Source organism: Pongo abelii, chromosome 20 (assembly GCF_028885655.2).
Source record: "Pongo abelii isolate AG06213 chromosome 20, NHGRI_mPonAbe1-v2.0_pri, whole genome shotgun sequence".
NCBI classification, from domain to species: Eukaryota; Metazoa; Chordata; class Mammalia; order Primates; family Hominidae; genus Pongo; species Pongo abelii.
In genome coordinates this window covers 44,936,981-44,954,423 of record NC_072005.2, presented here as the reverse complement: position 1 = coordinate 44,954,423, position 17,443 = coordinate 44,936,981, and the positions used below count along the sequence as shown (strand labels likewise).

The window sequence follows — 17,443 nt, the reverse complement described above, 5'->3', positions numbered from 1 at the left end:
GTTGCAGTGAGCAGAGATCGTGCCACTCTACTCCAGCCTGGGTGACAGAGTGAGACTTTGTCTAAAAAAAAAATTAGGAAAGGGGTTTAGAGGAGGACCTCTGTACAGCGGGATCCAAAACGAGAAGGGTTTGAGACCCCAGGAATCTGGGGCACTGCATGAAACAACACAGATTTTTAGGGGAGAAGTTGCTGGGTTTAGGGACCCTGTGAATATCTCAGAAAGAGAAGGAGAGTGGCCTGAGATACTCAGTGGGGTTTGAGGGAAGGGGTGGGGTTCAGCTATGGGACAGAGGATGGGCAAAGGGGTCTGAACTAGGAAGGAGCAAGGCATTCTGGGCTCCATGGAAGTCACAGGGAGGGGGGACTTTCAGGGTCCAAGAGAAAGAATTGGAGCAAGAAGGAGGCAGGGTCCTCAAGGGGGCAGGACTAGTGGAGGGTGGGAAAAAATTGGGGCTAATTGGGGGGTTTTGGGAAGCAAAGGATGTCTTGGAGGGGAAAGAGAGAGAAAGGTCAAAGGGGTGGAAGATGGTTTGGGGTCTAATGGGGTTAATGGGGAAAGTTTAGGGGTCTCTCATAGGGATAAGAGACATTTTAGAGCCCCCTAGAAGTTAGGCATGGTTTGGAGTTCATACTGGGGGTAAGGGAATGGGTTAGGGTCCTTGAGGGTAGAAGGACATGGCTGGGGGTCCCCAAGAAGGAGTGGAATATGATTTGTGGTTCTGGTGGCTATAGAATGTGGTTTGGGTCCCCAAAGGGAGTCAGGCACTATCTGGGATTTGGCTGACATATGGTCTGAAGTCTCCCCCGATGTTAGGGTATGATTTGGGGTCCGTGAGGGAAGGGGTGTGGTCTGGGGGTCTATCTGAATGTTGGGATATGATTTAGGGTTGCTGGTGGGGTGGTCTGGATCCCTTGGATGCTGGGATATGATCTGGGATTCTTCTGGGTTTGGGGGCATGGTCCGGGGTTCCTGACAGTGTGTGGGTCATAGTCTGAGGTCAAGCAGGAGAGCAGGGCATGATTTGTGGTCCTGGGTGGTCCTAGAACATCGCCTGGGTTCTCAAAAGAGGTGAGGCCTGATCCGAGGTCCCCCTGGGTATTACGATGTGATCGGAGGTCTCTGTAGGGAGATCCGGGGTCCCCAGGCCAGTTGGGGCGTGGTCTGGGGGGTCTCCGGGAAGGCCGGCGGGGCTGGGGGTGGGGCTGGGGAAGGGTCGGGGGCGGGCCCGCGGCGGCTCCGCAGTGGAGAGGGGTCTGCGGCGGGTTCGGGGCGGGGATCCCGGGTGTGCGACCGCCCCGCCCGGCCGCCCCCATCAGTCGGCGCCCCCTCCCCCCTTGCGGCGGCGGTGGCGGCGGGCGGCGCGGAGGGCGGAGCTCGGCGGCGGCTCGGGAGGGAGGGCGGGAGGCGGGAGGGAGGCGGCCCCGCGGCACCGCGCCCCCTCCCCCGGCCCTCCCCCCACCATGGCGCGGAGCGAGGCGGCGGCGGCGGGGCCGGGCCCGGGGCCCCCCCGGGCTGGGTGAGCGCGGCCCGCAGCGGCCCGGGAGCGGCGGGCGGGGGCGCGGGTGTGTGCGCGGGTGTGAGCGTGCGAGCGTGCGAGTGTGTGTCCGCGGCGCTGCGGCGGGCCCGGCGTGCGCCCGCGCGGCCCTGTGTGTGCCCGGTGCCGGCGTGTGCGGCGCCCTGCCCGTGTGGCCATCGGGTGTGCGCGGGGTGTCGAGCCCGGCCGGCGTGTCCGGCTGTGCGCGCGTGTCCCCCCGAGCGGCCGCCTCTCCGGCTGTGTGTCTGGGCGCTGTCGCGCGCCCATCGGAGGGGCTGTGTGCAGGTGTGTGTGTGCGTGGGTTGTGTGCCCAGGTGTGGGTCCTACCCCCAAGCCCGTGTGCGTGCGCGACTAGCTGCTCTGGGTGTTTGTGTCCGGGTTGGATGTCCACCCCCGGGTCTGTGGAGCCGGGTGTGCCCGCTCGGGTGTCCATTTGTGTGTGTGTGTGTGTGTGTCTGTCTGTGGGTTGTATGTCTCCGAGGGTGTGTATCTGTGAGTCCACGGCAGGTTGCCGGCTTGGGGGCTGAGGCTCGGCGCCTTGTGGGTCCAGGCCTCGGTGTGGATTTGGGGGAGGGGAGTTCGCCGCTCCCTCGGTCCATGTCAACTGGGGGGTCCTTAGCGGTCCTGGGGGAAGCGGCCATGTCTTCCCCTTCCCGGTGGTTGCGGGGGGGGGATGGGCGGCCAGGAGGTGGACAGATGGAGGGGGGATGAGAGGCCGAGAAATGGACAGATGGGCCATGAGGTGGGGGTTGGGGGGCGAAGACCCGGCCCTTCCCCACCCACTCCACCCTAATTCCCCCACCGGCCAGACATCTGCAGATGGAGCCAGAGTTACCTCCATCCTGATGGCCAGGCTGGGGTACCTTTGGGGCTGCTGGTGGGAGGATCTCCTTGAAACGGTGATCTAGGACTCAAACCCCCAAATCCTCTTGAGTTTCCACCTGCTGAACTCTGACCTCTGGCCTGGCTTGTGCTCTGGTTTTTTGGGGGTGTGGAGGGGAGGATGCTGAACGTGCTGCAGGGATGTTAGGATTTCTTGGGCCTGGGAAGTAAGTAGGTGGGGTGGTGGTGGGGGGTGCCTCAGGGCTGGGAGGGATGTGTGTCCAAGACTGTGTGAGTGTGAATCTGGGCCTGTCTACTGACTGTGCTACTGTGGTTCAGTATTTTCTATGCATTTGTAAGTGTGTAAATCACAGGACTGTTGTGTGAGCATGTGTCTGTTATGAGTGAACATCTTGGCGTGTCTGCAAAGGTGGATCTTTTTGTGCCTATGTGCATGTTCCAGTGTGGATCAGCCTCGTATCTGTATGCTTGTGGTTGTGTGTGTGTGTGAGGTATGTATCTGTTGGCGTGGTGCTGTATCAACTTTGCAACGTGGAGATGTGTGAAGTTGTATGAGTGTGTCTGGGAATTTAAGAGTGTGCACTTGTGTATCTTTGCACAGGTGTGTGTGTGTTAGATGTGTGTGCCCTTGTGTGCTGGTGAGTGTGCAAGGTAGATCTGTTGTAAATGCATGTACCTGGTTGTCTGTTAGGGAGCACATGAGTTTCTCTGTTGTATCTGTGCATTTGTGTGTGTGAACGTGCATGGCAGAGTCAGTGTTGTACGTGTGTTGTTGCATGCAGGTGTGTCAACCTTGAGGGTATGTATCCATCTATGTTGTGAGTCTGTTTGTGTTTTGGTGTTGGTCTCTGAGGAGTGGGGTTGTATATGTTCAGACACGCATGTGAAGGACACATGTGTCTGTGCCCTGGCACAAGGCTGTCCCTACTTCTGGGTTCAGTGGGTTTGAGGCCCATGTGGCATGACCTCTGCTATGCTGGGGTCCCGCCTGGGGTCCCTGGACACAGTGTGTCCATATACCAGGCCAAGTGCCCATAGAGGGTGGCGGGCACACAGATCATGTTGCTATGTCCATAGAAATCCAGATGTAGAGACTGGGGTTGTGGGCTTGCATGGGTTCTGACATGGCCACCCATGTTGGTGTGGGCAATGGTATCATGGCAAGGATGGGAAACTTTGGCCCTTCCCCAGCTCTTGATACCATTCAGGACTTTGGAGTTGAGGGGCTGGGATGTAAACTCTTGGGTTCTAAAGGAGGGCCAGAGGTCTGCTCTGGACTCTTGGGTCAGAGGGAAGAGGGGGCTGGGGTTCTTGGCTCCTGAAACCCCAGAGGACAAAGGGCTAAAGTCCTCGACTCCTGGGCTTTGGAGGGTGAACAGCCCTGAGGCCTAATCTAGGATTCCAGAGAGGACTTCTGGGTTCCTGTGAGACTATGCAAAACCCGCCACAGGAGGACTGAGAGCGTGATCACACCAGGGACTTCCTTGGCTGGGATGATCTCCAAGGCAAGATCTGGTGCCCAGAGAAGAGCCAGAACGATGCTAACAAGGTGGTTCTGTTCCTTTGCAGGTGCTGGCCCAGGCCCTGACTCCCTGAAGAGAGGTGAGTAGAGCCGTAAGGCTTCAGAGAGAGAGAGACATGTGGGGTGATGGGGCTTGCTGTCAGCCAGCTGGGGGTCTGGAACCCTGCCTCACATGGATTTCAGCTCAGGGGATGACAGTTTCCTGAAGGACCAGATGCCTACCACTCTGTCCAAGGCTGGGGAGTGGTGACAAGGTCAGGAACATCAAAGTTGGGTGAGGGCTTGTGGTGGCCAGGTGGCTCTGGGGAGCAGGTGGGGGGTTTCAGGCCAAGAGACATTCATTCTCAGGGTGGTTAAGGTGGTTGGGAAAGCAGGGTTTCCTCATGATATCAGTAAAGGATACAAGAATATGTCAAGATATGAAATGACCCCTGCATTTAGAGTGTTGAATGAATATGTTTTGCCATTTTATATGTGCGTGTGCATGGGTGTGGGAAGATCTCCCGATAGCCTGGCCTGCTGGTGGCTGAGAAAGCTGGAGAAAATAATAAATTAATAATAATAATAGTAATAATAATAATAATGATAATAGCAGCAGCTCACATGTATATAGTGTTTACTTTGTCAGGAACTATTCTAAGCATGTCATGAAATATTATCTCATTAAATCCTCATAGCAACCTTATGAGGTAGGTGCCATTATTATTCCCATTTGACAGATGAGCACACTGAGGCACAGAGAGGGGAAATCACTTGATTAAAGTCACACGGTGGGGAGGTGAGGTCTGAACCCAGGCAGTAGGGCGGATTCTGTCGTGTAGTGCTGCACCACTCTCCATAAATGTTAGCTATTTCCATTGCTATTATTATTCCCTCCATTTGAGTCCTACCCCAGCTGTCGGAGGCGAGGCTCTGGACTTCTGTTTCATAGACTGGGGTTCTGAGCCCTGGAGACCCCACAGCCAGGCAGGTGCAGACTCAGGCTCCTAATTCTGGAGTCTCCCTTTCTAGGCCAGGGTTTCCAGTACATTGTAGAGTAGTGATCTAGAGGGAGTGAAGGACAGATTTGGGGTGAACTCAGAGATGGTAGGACACCCCGATCCGGCCTCTTTTTCCGCCTTCAGCCCGGTCATTGTCTCCCTTACTCTCTGTCTCTTTCCTCCTCTGTCTTTGTTTCTCTAATACTGTCTCTATTTTTCTCTCCATCTCTGTGTCTCTCTCTTTTCTGTGTCTCATTCTTCACTCTCAGTTTTCTGTCTGTTCACCTTCCTTTCAGACTCATCTTTTTGTCTCTCTGTTTCTCTCCGAATCTGTTTCTCTCTCTTTGCCAGTCCACTTCTCCCTCCCCCTGGTCTCCGCCTGTCTCTCTTCACCTCTCTTTCTGACTTTCCTGGTCTCAGTCCCAGGCCCCCTCCCCACTGGCAGGAAGATCAAAGCCACCTAAGGCCATAGCCCCAAACACAGATTCCCAGGAGGTAGGCCAGCAGGGGCTAGGGTACAGGGCAGGGTGGGGTGAAAACAGTTTCAGGGACGCCCCCTTCCCATCCTTTCCTCTTCACCCCCCGCCCACCCTGTGTTGTGATGGGAACTGACATGTCGTGGGCTGCAGCCGCCGCAGGGGGAATCCCTGCCGGAAGGTTTTGCCTGGAGCAGAGACATAGCGTGAGTGTGCGAGTGTGTGAGTGTGTGTGTGTGTGTTGTGTGCACCCAAAGATGTGAGCATGAAAGTCTGCCCTGCTTGGGAGCTCAACTGAGCCCAGGATGAAACCAGACCTCAGAGAAGGACTTCCTGAGGCTGAACTGGAAGACTCTGATGTGTTTTTCTCAGTCCCTCCCACTTTCACACTCTCCCTGCCAATGCCAGAGGCGGGAGGGGGGAAACCCTTAACATTTATTGAGTACTTACTGTATGCCAGGCATGTTCGGTGGTACATGAATGAAGATGGTACAATTATCATCCCAATTTACAGGTTAAGAAATTACAGCCTAGCTAGGGGAAATCATTGGCTTGGGGGTCACAGACCTAGCAAAAGGGGAACCAGGATTTGAACCTGAGTCTGTTTGATTTCAAAGTACTTCCTCTCAATAATAGGGCACTGTTCTATGCCTGGTACATATTAAGCACTTGATGATCATGATGATGATTGCTAACATGTAACAAGCATATTTTATATGCCTGGCACTATTCTAAGTGTGCTATGTTCGTCAATCCATTTAGTCCTCACAGAAGTAAGGCCTGTTTCTATCTCCTTTTTACAGATGAAGAAACCGAGAATCAGAGAGGTTCAGATACTTGCTGGAGGTCACACAGCTAGTAAGTATCAGAGCTGGGATTTGGAGCTAGGGAGTATGGCTTGGACAGCCAGGGCCTTAAACCATAGTTAACAGTGATTTTTTAGAATATTTAGTGGGTACTGGAGGGCCCAGGTTGGGCCAGGTGTCACCCCTCTGGTTGGGAGATCATGAGAGGTTTGGGAGCTACTACAGGAGGGGCAGAGGTGAGGGTGGGACACGCAAGTAGGGGCAGGGGTATTCTATCAACCAGTATAGAAATATTTTTATTTTTATTTATTTTTTAAGATGGAGTCTTGCTCTGTTGCCCAGACTGGAGTGCAATGGTGTGATCTCGGCTCACTGCAACCTCCACCTCCCCGGTTCAAGCGATTCTCGTGCTTCAGCCTCCCAAGTAGCTGGGATTACAGGCGCCCACCACCATGCCCAGCTAATTTTTGTATTTTTTAATAGAGACGGGGTTTCACCACGTTGGCCAGGCTGGTCTTGAGTTCCTGACCTCAGGTGATCCGCCTGCCTCGGCCTCCCAAAGTGCTGGGATTACAGGCGTAAGCCACTGTGCCCAGCATGGAAATGTTGTAATCTGTTGTTAACAGCTGATAGTGGCTTTCTCTCACCATCCTATGGAACCCAGCTGTAGGCGGTAGGGGAGGGATCCAGGTCTGACTCGTAGCAGGACATCCCATGGCGGCCAAGTCCCACGCCTGGGTAACCGGCTCCTTCCCCGGCAGGTCTCACCTCCCACCCCTCCTGCCTTCCCACTGCACCATGGCGCCGGGACCCTTCTCCTCGGCCCTCCTCTCGCCGCCGCCCGCTGCCCTGCCCTTTCTGCTGCTGCTCTGGGCGGGGGCATCTCGTGGCCAGCCCTGCCCCGGCCGCTGCATCTGCCAGAACGTGGCACCCACACTGACAATGCTGTGCGCCAAGACCGGCTTGCTCTTTGTGCCGCCCGCCATCGACCGGCGCGTGGTGGAGCTGCGGCTCACCGACAACTTCATCGCGGCCGTGCGCCGCCGAGACTTCGCCAACATGACCAGCCTGGTGCACCTCACTCTCTCCCGGAACACCATCGGCCAGGTGGCAGCTGGCGCCTTCGCCGACCTGCGTGCCCTCCGGGCCCTGCACCTGGACAGCAACCGCCTGGCGGAGGTGCGCGGCGACCAGCTCCGCGGCCTGGGCAACCTCCGCCACCTGATCCTTGGAAACAACCAGATCCGCCGGGTGGAGTCGGCGGCCTTTGACGCCTTCCTGTCCACCGTGGAGGACCTGGATCTGTCCTACAACAACCTGGAGGCCCTGCCGTGGGAGGCGGTGGGCCAGATGGTGAACCTAAACACCCTCACGCTGGACCACAACCTCATCGACCACATCGCGGAGGGGACCTTCGTGCAGCTTCACAAGCTGGTCCGTCTGGACATGACCTCCAACCGCCTGCATAAACTCCCGCCCGACGGGCTCTTCCTGAGGTCGCAGGGCACCGGCCCCAAGCCGCCCACCCCGCTGACCGTCAGCTTCGGCGGCAACCCCCTGCACTGCAACTGCGAGCTGCTCTGGCTGCGGCGGCTGACCCGGGAGGACGACTTAGAGACCTGCGCCACGCCCGAACACCTCACCGACCGCTACTTCTGGTCCATCCCCGAGGAGGAGTTCCTGTGTGAGCCCCCGCTGATCACACGGCAGGCGGGGGGCCGGGCCCTGGTGGTGGAAGGCCAGGCAGTGAGCCTGCGCTGCCGAGCGGTGGGTGACCCCGAGCCGGTGGTGCACTGGGTGGCACCTGATGGGCGGCTGCTGGGGAACTCCAGCCGGACCCGGGTCCGGGGGGACGGGACGCTGGATGTGACCATCACCACTTTGAGGGACAGTGGCACCTTCACTTGTATTGCCTCCAATGCCGCTGGGGAAGCGACGGCGCCCGTGGAGGTGTGCGTGGTACCTCTGCCTCTGATGGCACCCCCGCCGGCTGCCCCGCCGCCTCTCACCGAGCCCGGCTCCTCTGACATCGCCACGCCGGGCAGACCAGGTGCCAACGATTCTGCGGCTGAGCGTCGGCTCGTGGCAGCCGAGCTCACCTCGAACTCCGTGCTCATCCGCTGGCCAGCCCAGAGGCCTGTGCCCGGAATACGCATGTACCAGGTTCAGTACAACAGTTCCGTTGATGACTCCCTCGTCTACAGGTGGGTGCGGGTGCTGCAGTCCCAGGGCCTCCTCCCAAGCCCAGGGGGACCCTCCCTCCCACCTGCCCATTCCCTTGGCCTTCTTGCTCAGCCAGGGTTCTAGATGGCTGTGAGAGTTGTTCCCGCCCTCCTTTGCCCTGTCTCCTCTCTCTATTCTCACTGTCTCTGTTTTTCATGCTTATAGAAAATATTCGCTGAGCACCTACATGAACCCGACCAGGGCTGGGCACTGGAGTCCTAACAATGACTGAGCTCAGCATGAACCCTGCCCTCATGGGGCTCATGGTCAATATCACTGCTCCCCACAACAATCTGATTGTACACCTCTTCAGTTAAACATTTTGGAGGATGAAATACACACACACATTTACGGTGACATTTATTTACTTGTTTGTTTGTTTTGAGACTGAGCCTTACTCTATTGCCCAGGCTGGAGTGCAGTGGCACGAACTCAGCTCACTGAAACCTTCCACCTCCCGGGCTCAAGCGAATCTCGTCCCTCACCCTCCCAAGTAGCTGGGATTACAGGTACCCACCAACATGCCCAGCTAAGTTTTGTATTTTTAGTAGAGACAAGATTTCACCATGTTGGGCAGGCTGGTCTTGAACTCCTGACCTCAAGTGATCCGCCTGCCTTGGCCTCCTAAAGTGCTGGGATTACAGGTATGAGGCACCTCGCCCGGCCTACAGTGACATTTATATTTATAAATTATATACCAGTACTACTGTACCAACACATTGGGTACATTACAGAAACAGAAAACAAAACATATGAGAAAAATATGTTATTTCCACCCTCCCTTGTGTTTGAAGCCATTGCCCTGGTGTGGACAGACTGTATGGTGTCAACAGACATTTTTAAAAAAGAGTTATTTTCTCCCATCGCCTCCTTATTTCTCCTTTCACCTCTCTGTCTGTCTCTACCTTCTCTGCCCTCATTAGGCACAGAGCCCCTGCTTTGTGCAAACTCCTGAGCTGGGTGCTGGGGACACAGGGAAACCACCCAGTCCCTGTCCTCAGGGAGCTCATAGCCCAGTAGGTCGTGGCCCATAGTACACTATGAGTTACAGTCCTGGCCTTGTCATGTCTCTCCATCTCAGTAGTTTTATTTATTTATTTTTTTGGCAGGGTCTTGCTCTGTCACCCCAGGCTGGAGTGCAGTGGTATGATCATAGCTCACTGCAGCCTCAAACTTTTGGGCTCCAAGCAATCCTCCTACCTCCTGAGAGTAGCTGGGACTATAGGTGTGCACCACCACACTGGGCTAATTTAAAAAAAATTTTTAGTAGAGATGAGGTCTTGCTATATTGTCCAGCCAGGTCTTGAATTCCTGGGCTAAAGTGATCCTCCTGCCTTGGCCTCCCATAGTGCTGGGATTACAGGTATGAGCCGCTGCACCTGGCCCATCTTGGTAGTTTTTTAGTATGGCTCTCTGCTACAGAATTGGCACACAGTGGGCACTTGATAAATGGTAGTTTGCCACATGGATGTCTCTCCTTCTAGCTCTGCCTCCCTCATGCACATTGTAGAGCACCAGTTAAATGCTTCAGTCGTCTGCTTGGCTTCACCTGGAGATGCCAGAGGGGCTGGAGCTGTTTCCCTACCTGTGGAGAGCCCCAGCTCCTGGCTGTCAGATCCTCACTGAGAAACCTGCCTCTTGGCCTCCATCTCTACCTTTCCAGTGTTTTCTTGGCCATAGGCATGGCACATAGTAGGTGCTTTCCCAGTGTTGGTTGAATGAAAAAAATGCCTCTTGGCCGGGCGCGATGGCTCATGCCTATAATCCCAGCACTTTGGGAGGTTGAGGCGGGCGGATCACTTGAGGTCAGGAGTTCGAGACCAGCCTGGCCAACATGGTGAAACCCTGTCTCTACTGAAAATACAAAAATTAGGCAGATGTGGTGGCATACACCTGTAATCCCAGCTACTCAAGAGGCTGAGGCAGGAGAATCACTTGAACCTGGGAGGCAGAGGTTGCAGTGAGCAGAGATCGCGCCATTGGTCTCCAGCCTGGGCAACAGAGCGAGACTCCCTCTGGGAAAAAAAACAAAAAAAACAAAAAAAAAACAAGCCTCCCTTTTCTTTTGTCTCCGTCTTCCTCATTTCCCTCTCTTTTTGATTCTGGTCCCAAACACTGAGTAGATGCCTACTGTGTGCCCATCTTGTGCTGGGCCCTGGGCCTACTGAGATAGGTTAGATCCTGGCCCAGCTTACAAACATGAGGACAAACAAATGAACAAAACACAAACCTTCACAACGAACTTCCAAGCTTGCTACTTCATTTGATCTTCCCAGATCCGCTATGAAGGCGCAATGACCCCCTCTCCATTTCACAGACAGAAAAACTGAGGTTCAGTGGGGGATGTCACTTGCCCAAGGTCACACAGAAAGTAGCAAAGCTGTCCTTTTTACACTGACACAGAAGGGAGATGGATAATATATTTCTGTAAATAATTCTTAGCTTCTGTGACTCTCCACTTCTCTGTCCCTCTTTTTCCTTTGCTCTGACCCATGGCCACCACATGGTGGGGTGGGGGAGGTTCACAAGCCCCCAGACCCTGCATGGATGCAGATGTTGATGGCCCCCTGTCCCCAGCTGGGCAACAGACCCTGGGACTCTTCTCTTCCCTGTAGGGCCCCAGTTCCAGTTCTCCAACCCCCATTGCAGATTCCTATGCTATGGTGCCGCAGGGGTTAACTTCCTCACGCTGTCATGGGCGGAGGTGACAGCCAACCAGAAGCCTGCTTAGCTGCTTGCTTTGATTCTGCAGCCAATTAGAGACACTTAGGCTGAAGCTTTCTTAAGGAGCCAGCCTCTGTCCTTGAAAAGGGGTGGGGGAAGCCCCTAGCAACTGGCTATTTAGGGGAAGGAGCAAGTGGAATCCAGGGCTCTGGAGAGGAGAGATGAAGAGAGGAGGAGGAAGGCTTAAAGCCAGGGCGGCCGAGGGTGGCTGGAGTGGGTGGCAGTGGTCTCTGAAATTGCAGTCAGGGGTGGGTAGAGTGGAGTTGGAGAAGTGGGTGGACCTTTATGAAGGGGCGGGGCCCTGATTGGAAGTCTTTTGGTGGGAGGGTGGCTCTTGGTAGTGGGAGAACCTCCTGGAGGTGGGATGACAGAGGTGGAGCTTCAGGGCCAGAAGGTGGCTCTGCTGGAGGGGAAGCGGAAGCATCGGAGAGATAAGCAGGCCTTTGGAGGTGGGGATGTGGCCTGTCAGAGGGGGTGGAGCTTGTTCTGCATGGTCCCACGAAGAGGAAGGGGCGGTCCTTGTCTCCCGGGACCCACCAAGAGTCTTTGCTGGAGAAGAGAGCTTGTGAGGTTGCATCCTGGCCATGTCAATCAATGTGGAACGGGCAGTCCAGGTTTAGCTGAGGCTGGACATGGCCCACAGTGTGGAAAGGATGTATTCAACAGAAGAGGGCCAAGGCCTAGCAGGAATGGCCCTCCAGAGGGGTAGATCTTATAGATGGGAGGAATGCAATGGGCTGGACAGTGTGAGCCACAGCAAGGGTTACTGGCCAACACGAGGTGGGATGCAAGCTAATGATGATATCATTAAGTGCCAGGTCCTGGCTATGTTAACTCATTCATTCCTCACACCATCTCTATGATGTAGGAGTTATTATCATCCCGATTTGGGGAAAATGAGACGCAGGGAGGTTAAGAAACTTGGCAAAGTTCACCGGGCGTGGTGGTTCATGACTGTAATCCCAGCACTTTGGGAGATCGAGGCGGATGGATCACCTGAGGTCAGGAGTTCGAGACCAGCTTGGCCAACATGGCGAAAACCTGTCTCTACTAAAAATACAAAAATTAGCCAGGCATGGTGGTGGGTGCCTGTAATCTCAGCTGCCCGGGAGGCTGAGGCAGGAGAATCGCTTGAACCCGGGAGGCAGAGATTGCAGTGAGCCGAGATCGTGTCATTGTACTCCAGCCTGGGTGACACAACGAGCCTCTGTCTCAAACAAAACAAAATGAAACAAAAGAGAAACTTGCCTAAGGTCACAGAGCTAGCAAGTGGCAGAGGACAGACTCAAACCCGGGCAATCTGGCCCCCAGACTTTGTCATCTTAACCAGTTCTCTACACTAGTCTTCGTTCGAGGGGAGGGGCCTACAGCAAGAAAGGAGTATGGTGTGTGCTTGGCTACGTTTGACCCCTTTATGGAAGAAACTTACCTGGTAGCGTGATTTGGTGACTTCTGATGGCACATGAACATATGAGGTGGTTGCCTTTAATATCTGGACAAGGAGCAGGGCCTGCAGTCTGGATGTGGCCTATACACAGTAGGGGAGCCATCCCTAGTGGGCCATTGTGGGGTATGCCTGGAAGCCACAGTTCATTTGGTTGGGGAATGGCCTGTAGCAATGTCAGGGAACATGTAGTTAAGGGACTTGGAAACTATGCCAGGACATAGACAAAGCTAGATGGGTTTTTTTTTTTTTTTTTTGGTTTCTTTGTTTGTTTTTTGAGACAGAGTCTCGGTCTTGTAGCCCAGGCTAGAGTGCAATGGTGTGGTCTCGGCTCACTGCAACCTCCACCCCCCAGGTTCAAGCGATTCTCCTGCCTCAGCCTCCTGAGTAGCTAGGATTACAGGTGCCTGCCACCACGCCTGGCTAATTTTTGTATTTTTAATAGAGACAGGGTTACCATGTTGGCCAGGCCGATCTTGAACTCCTAACCTCAGGTGATCCACTCTTCTTAGCCTCCCAAAGTGCTGGGATTACAGGCGTGAGCCACTGCAGCCGGCCAAAGCTAGATGTTTTACCCAAAGGTGCTGCATGCAGATAAGGGGGAGTGACCTGCATCATGGTTTTCCCTGAAAGGCAGGAATATGTATAAAAGAGGAACTAGAAGAGCATCCATTGTTCCAGTAGGAATATGACTGGCACTGTGAGCTGACCTTAGTGTCCACCTGAGTGGGGGATGGGGCATGCAGAAAAGGGGAGGTGGCCAGTAGCGTTGGCCCAGTTTTGGGGTAGAAATGCCTAGATGAAGGACCTTGAATGGCAGTTGTCCTAGCAAGAGTGAGACATAGCTAGGGAGCATGTCCCTTGAGGGCAAGGCTTAAAAGCCATAGCACTTCTCCTCTGCAGGGGCCGGGATATGCAGAGGAGGTAATATGAATGATAGATATATTGTCCCAGTGGGTGATGGGACACAGCCAGGAGGTGGGTCTGAGGGCGGGGCATACAGATGAGGGGTCCTGAAAGGGTGGGAATATGTTGATGGAGGCGGGGCTTGAATTGCTGCTGTTGTCTCAGTAGCGCGTGAGACTTCGATAGCAGGGTTTAGTCCCCACTGTTCACCATGGGCGGGGCATAAAGCGAAGGGGCGTGGTTCGGGAGGACTAACCCCGCCCTGACCCCGCCCCCTCCTGCAGGATGATCCCGTCCACCAGTCAGACCTTCCTGGTGAATGACCTGGCGGCGGGCCGTGCCTACGACTTGTGCGTGCTGGCGGTCTACGACGACGGGGCCACCGCGCTGCCGGCAACGCGAGTGGTGGGCTGTGTGCAGTTCACCACCGCCGGGGATCCGGCGCCCTGCCGCCCACTGAGGGCCCATTTCTTGGGCGGCACCATGATCATCGCCATCGGGGGCGTCATCGTCGCCTCGGTCCTCGTCTTCATCGTTCTGCTCATGATCCGCTACAAGGTGTACGGCGACGGGGACAGCCGCCGCGTCAAAGGCTCCAGGTCGCCCCCGCGGGTCAGCCACGTGTGCTCGCAGACCAACGGCTCAGGCACAGGCACGGCGCAGACCCCGGCCCTGCCGGCCCAGGACCGCTACGAGGCGCTGCGCGAGGTGGAGTCCCAGGCTGCCCCCGCCGTCGCCGTCGAGGCCAAGGCCGTGGCGGCCGAGACGGCATCCGCGGAGCCGGAGGCGGTCCTTGGACATTCTCTTGGCGGCTCGGCCACCTCGTTGTGCCTGCTGCCATCCGAGGAAACTTCCGGGGAGGAGTCTCGGGCCGCGGTGGGCCCTCGAAGGAGCCGATCCGGCGCCCTGGAGCCACCAACTTCGGCGCCCCCTACTCTAGCTCTGGTTCCTGGGGGAGCCGCGGCCCGGCCGAGGCCGCAGCAGCGCTATTCGTTCGACGGGGACTACGGGGCACTATTCCAGAGCCACAGTTACCCGCGCCGCGCCCGGCGGACAAAGCGCCACCGGTCCACGCCGCACCTGGACGGGGCTGGAGGGGGCGCGGCCGGGGAGGATGGAGACCTGGGGCTGGGTTCCGCCAGGGCGCGCCTGGCCTTCACCAGCACCGAGTGGATGCTGGAGAGTACCGTGTGAGCGGCGGGCGAGCGCCGGGACGCCTGGGTGCGGCAGACCAAACGCCCAGCCGCAAGGACGCTGGGGCGGGACTGGCAGAAAGCGCAGCGGCAAGACATTGGACCGGAGTGGAGAAGCGCCCTTGTCCCCGGGAGGGGGCGGGGCAGCTTCGGGCTTAGGCTCGAGGCCACGCCCCCGTGCCCAGGGTGGGGTTCGGGGACCGGCTGCCGGCCTCCCTTCCCCTACGGACTCCTCGACCCCCCTCCTACCCCTCCCCCCGCGCGCTCGCGGACCTCGCTGGAGCCGGTGCCTTACACAGCGAAGCGCGGGGAGGGGCAGGGCCCCCCGATACTGCAGCACTGAGACACGAGCCCCCTCCCCCAGCCCGTCACCCGGGGCCGGGGCGAGGGGCCTATTTCTTGTATCTGGCTGGACTAGATCCTATTCTGTCCCGCGGCGGCCTCCAAAGCCTCCCACCCTACCCCAAGCACATTCCTGGTCCGGTCGGGTCTGGCTTGGGGTCCCCCTTTCTCTGTTTCCCTCGTTTGTCTCTATCCCGCCCTCTTGTCGTCTCTCTGTAGTGCCTGTCTTTCCCTATTTGCCTCTCCTTTCTCTCTGTCCTGTCGTCTCTTCTCCCTGGGCCCTCCCTGGTTTTGTCTAGTCTCCCTGTCTCTCCTGATTTCTTCTCTTTACTCATTCTCCCGGGCAGGTCCCACTGGAAGGACCAGACTCTCCCAAATAAATCCCCACATGAACAAAATTCAAAACCAAATCCCCCTCCCTACCGGAGCCGGGACCCTCCGCCGCAGCAGAATTAAACTTTTTTCTGTGTCTGAGGCCCTGCTGACCTGTGTGTGTGTCTGTGTGTGTCCGTGTGTGTATGTGTGTGTGTGTGTGTTGGGAGAGGGTGACCTAGATTGCAGCATAAGGACTCTAAGTGAGACTGAAGGAAGATGACTAACTGGGGCCGGGGGAGACTGGTAGACAGGCTTTTATCCTCTGAGAGACTTAGAGGTGGGGAATAATCACAAAAATAAAATGATCATAATAGCTAACACTTAGTGAATACTTACTATGTGCCAAGCACTTAAGTCATTTAATTCTCACAACACTAGGACATCGGTATTATTATCCTGTTTTCCAGATGAGGGAATTTCGGCCCAGAAAAGTTAAATAACTGGCTCAAGGTGGTAAAACTGGGATTTAAAAACACAGGCAGGCCAAGTTCTGAGTCTCTACTGTAGGGGTGAAAAGACAGCTTCCCCTTCACTCTTTGAAATTTCGCTGGAATGGGCTGACAATAGATTAACAAGAGAAAAGGCATATGGAGGGTATTTAACATGCACTGGGAAAATCACAGGAAAGTGATTACCCAATAACCCAGTGAGGTTTAGATGCTTATATACCTTTCTTCACAGGGAAAGGGGAGATGGGGAAAGGAAGGCAATTTTGAGGGGTAATAAATGATTTTGGGGAAAATAAATGGGTCCAGGAGATAGAAATTAGCTTGTAAATGTCTCTGGAATTTGAGCCTGACAGACAGATAATTTCTTGTGACAAAGTCTGTCCAGGTGTAGACATTTCTCTGTCTTTTTTTCCTGTTAAAGATAATGAAATGTCAGGGAGAGGACGGAAGGCGCTTGTGTTCTTTTTGGTCTTTAGGCAGATAAGAAGACATAGGAGGAAAGCCTCTTCCAGCATCTATGGATCTCTAAGTGCCTTTAATTTAAAATAATCAGCATACCAGGGTGCCATATTTTGGGGTGACATTCCCTGAACTCCTTTAATGCTCTTAACTAGAGCACTGTACTGCTGAGCAGTTATTGAATATTCATTCCGCCCTCTGAGACCTCACAACTCAGTGGGGTAGGGTAGATCTACCCTTGGTCCCATTTTACAGACAAGAACCTGAACCACAGAGAGATGAAGTCACTTGCCCTAGTCCCTCCATCCCCCCAATGAATAAATAGCAGAGCTGGAAGTTTGATTGTACCCCTACACTATGCTGCCTCTGGGGTGTGTGTCCGGAAGCTGGGGTATGGCCCCCATGAGCTTAGCTGAGCTTGGATATCCACAGCCAGCCTGGTGAGCTCAGGGACTAGAGCTCTTGTGTCGCTCTGCCTGGAATCTGAGGGACCCTGGCGGAGGGCATGGAGAATGGTGTGGAGAGAGGAGTTTCTCAGGTGAGGCTGAGGGCTGTGACTGGGGAAGGAAAACTGGTTGGGGAGAGGAGAGGGACAGACATCCCAGCCCTTGCAGGGGCCCTGCAGTGATAATGCCTTCCTGATCTTGGGGAAGAAGGAGGAAGGCTTCTTGCCAGCCGGGGGCCCCCTGAGGCCAGGGGAGGAGGAGAGAAAGACAGAAATAGAAACGGAGCAGGAGGGAGGGGGATGGATCTAGGCAGACAGGGTGGGAGGCAGCTAGGACAGAGGCACCAGAGAATCACAGGCCAGGAGGCTTCCTCACCTCCACCACCCTCATTTGTGTCAGTCATGACGACTCCTAGGTACTGAGGGCTTTTCACAAGCCAGGCACAGTGCTCCCAAACCCTCCCTGATGCATGGATAAAGAGTATGCAACCCAGTGCATGGCACATGATGCTCAGGAAGTGGAGTTACCCCAATAATAAGCATGACTGCATTTAAAGCCTGCACAGGTATATGCAGTGTGTGCACACAATTTTCAAGATGAAGAAACTGAAGCTCAGAGAGGTTAAGGAGCATCTCCAAGATCACACAGCCAGTTAACAGCAGAGCTATGATTGGAAAGCTGACTGCCTCCAACCTGCACACAGAACCATCAGGAATCT

At 55.3% G+C, this 17,443-nt stretch overlaps 1 protein-coding gene across 5 annotated transcripts; it reads left to right on the top strand.

Annotated features, from left to right (window-relative positions):
- Positions 1 to 1,448: 1,448 nt before the first annotated feature.
- Positions 1,449 to 15,478, top strand: LRFN1 (leucine rich repeat and fibronectin type III domain containing 1). 5 transcript variants are annotated; one of them, XM_054540386.2, is made up of 5 exons: positions 1,449 to 1,519; positions 3,950 to 3,982; positions 6,162 to 6,216; positions 6,926 to 8,368; positions 13,746 to 15,478. In XM_054540386.2, the coding sequence occupies exons 4-5, from the start codon at positions 6,963 to 6,965 to the stop codon at positions 14,653 to 14,655; spliced, it is 2,316 nt and encodes a 771-aa protein (XP_054396361.2). In that variant the 5' UTR covers positions 1,449 to 1,519; positions 3,950 to 3,982; positions 6,162 to 6,216; positions 6,926 to 6,962; the 3' UTR covers positions 14,656 to 15,478. The 5 variants fall into 5 exon arrangements, with proteins under 5 accessions (XP_054396361.2, XP_054396362.2, XP_024093175.2 ...); XM_054540387.2 differs by having other exon boundaries at positions 1,461 to 1,519; positions 3,950 to 4,156; XM_024237407.3 differs by lacking the exon at positions 1,449 to 1,519 and adding an exon at positions 4,086 to 4,156 and having other exon boundaries at positions 2,615 to 3,982.
- The last annotated feature ends 1,965 nt before the right edge of the window (positions 15,479 to 17,443 follow it).

Excerpts from the sequence above, each read along its gene's own strand:
- LRFN1 (XM_054540386.2), top strand. The coding sequence starts at position 6,963 with ATGGCGCCGGGACCCTTCTCCTCGGCCCTCCTCTCGCCGCCGCCCGCT. Across the intron at positions 8,369-13,745 it reads GATGACTCCCTCGTCTACAG|GATGATCCCGTCCACCAGTC; the intron begins GTGGGTGCGGGT and ends CCCCTCCTGCAG.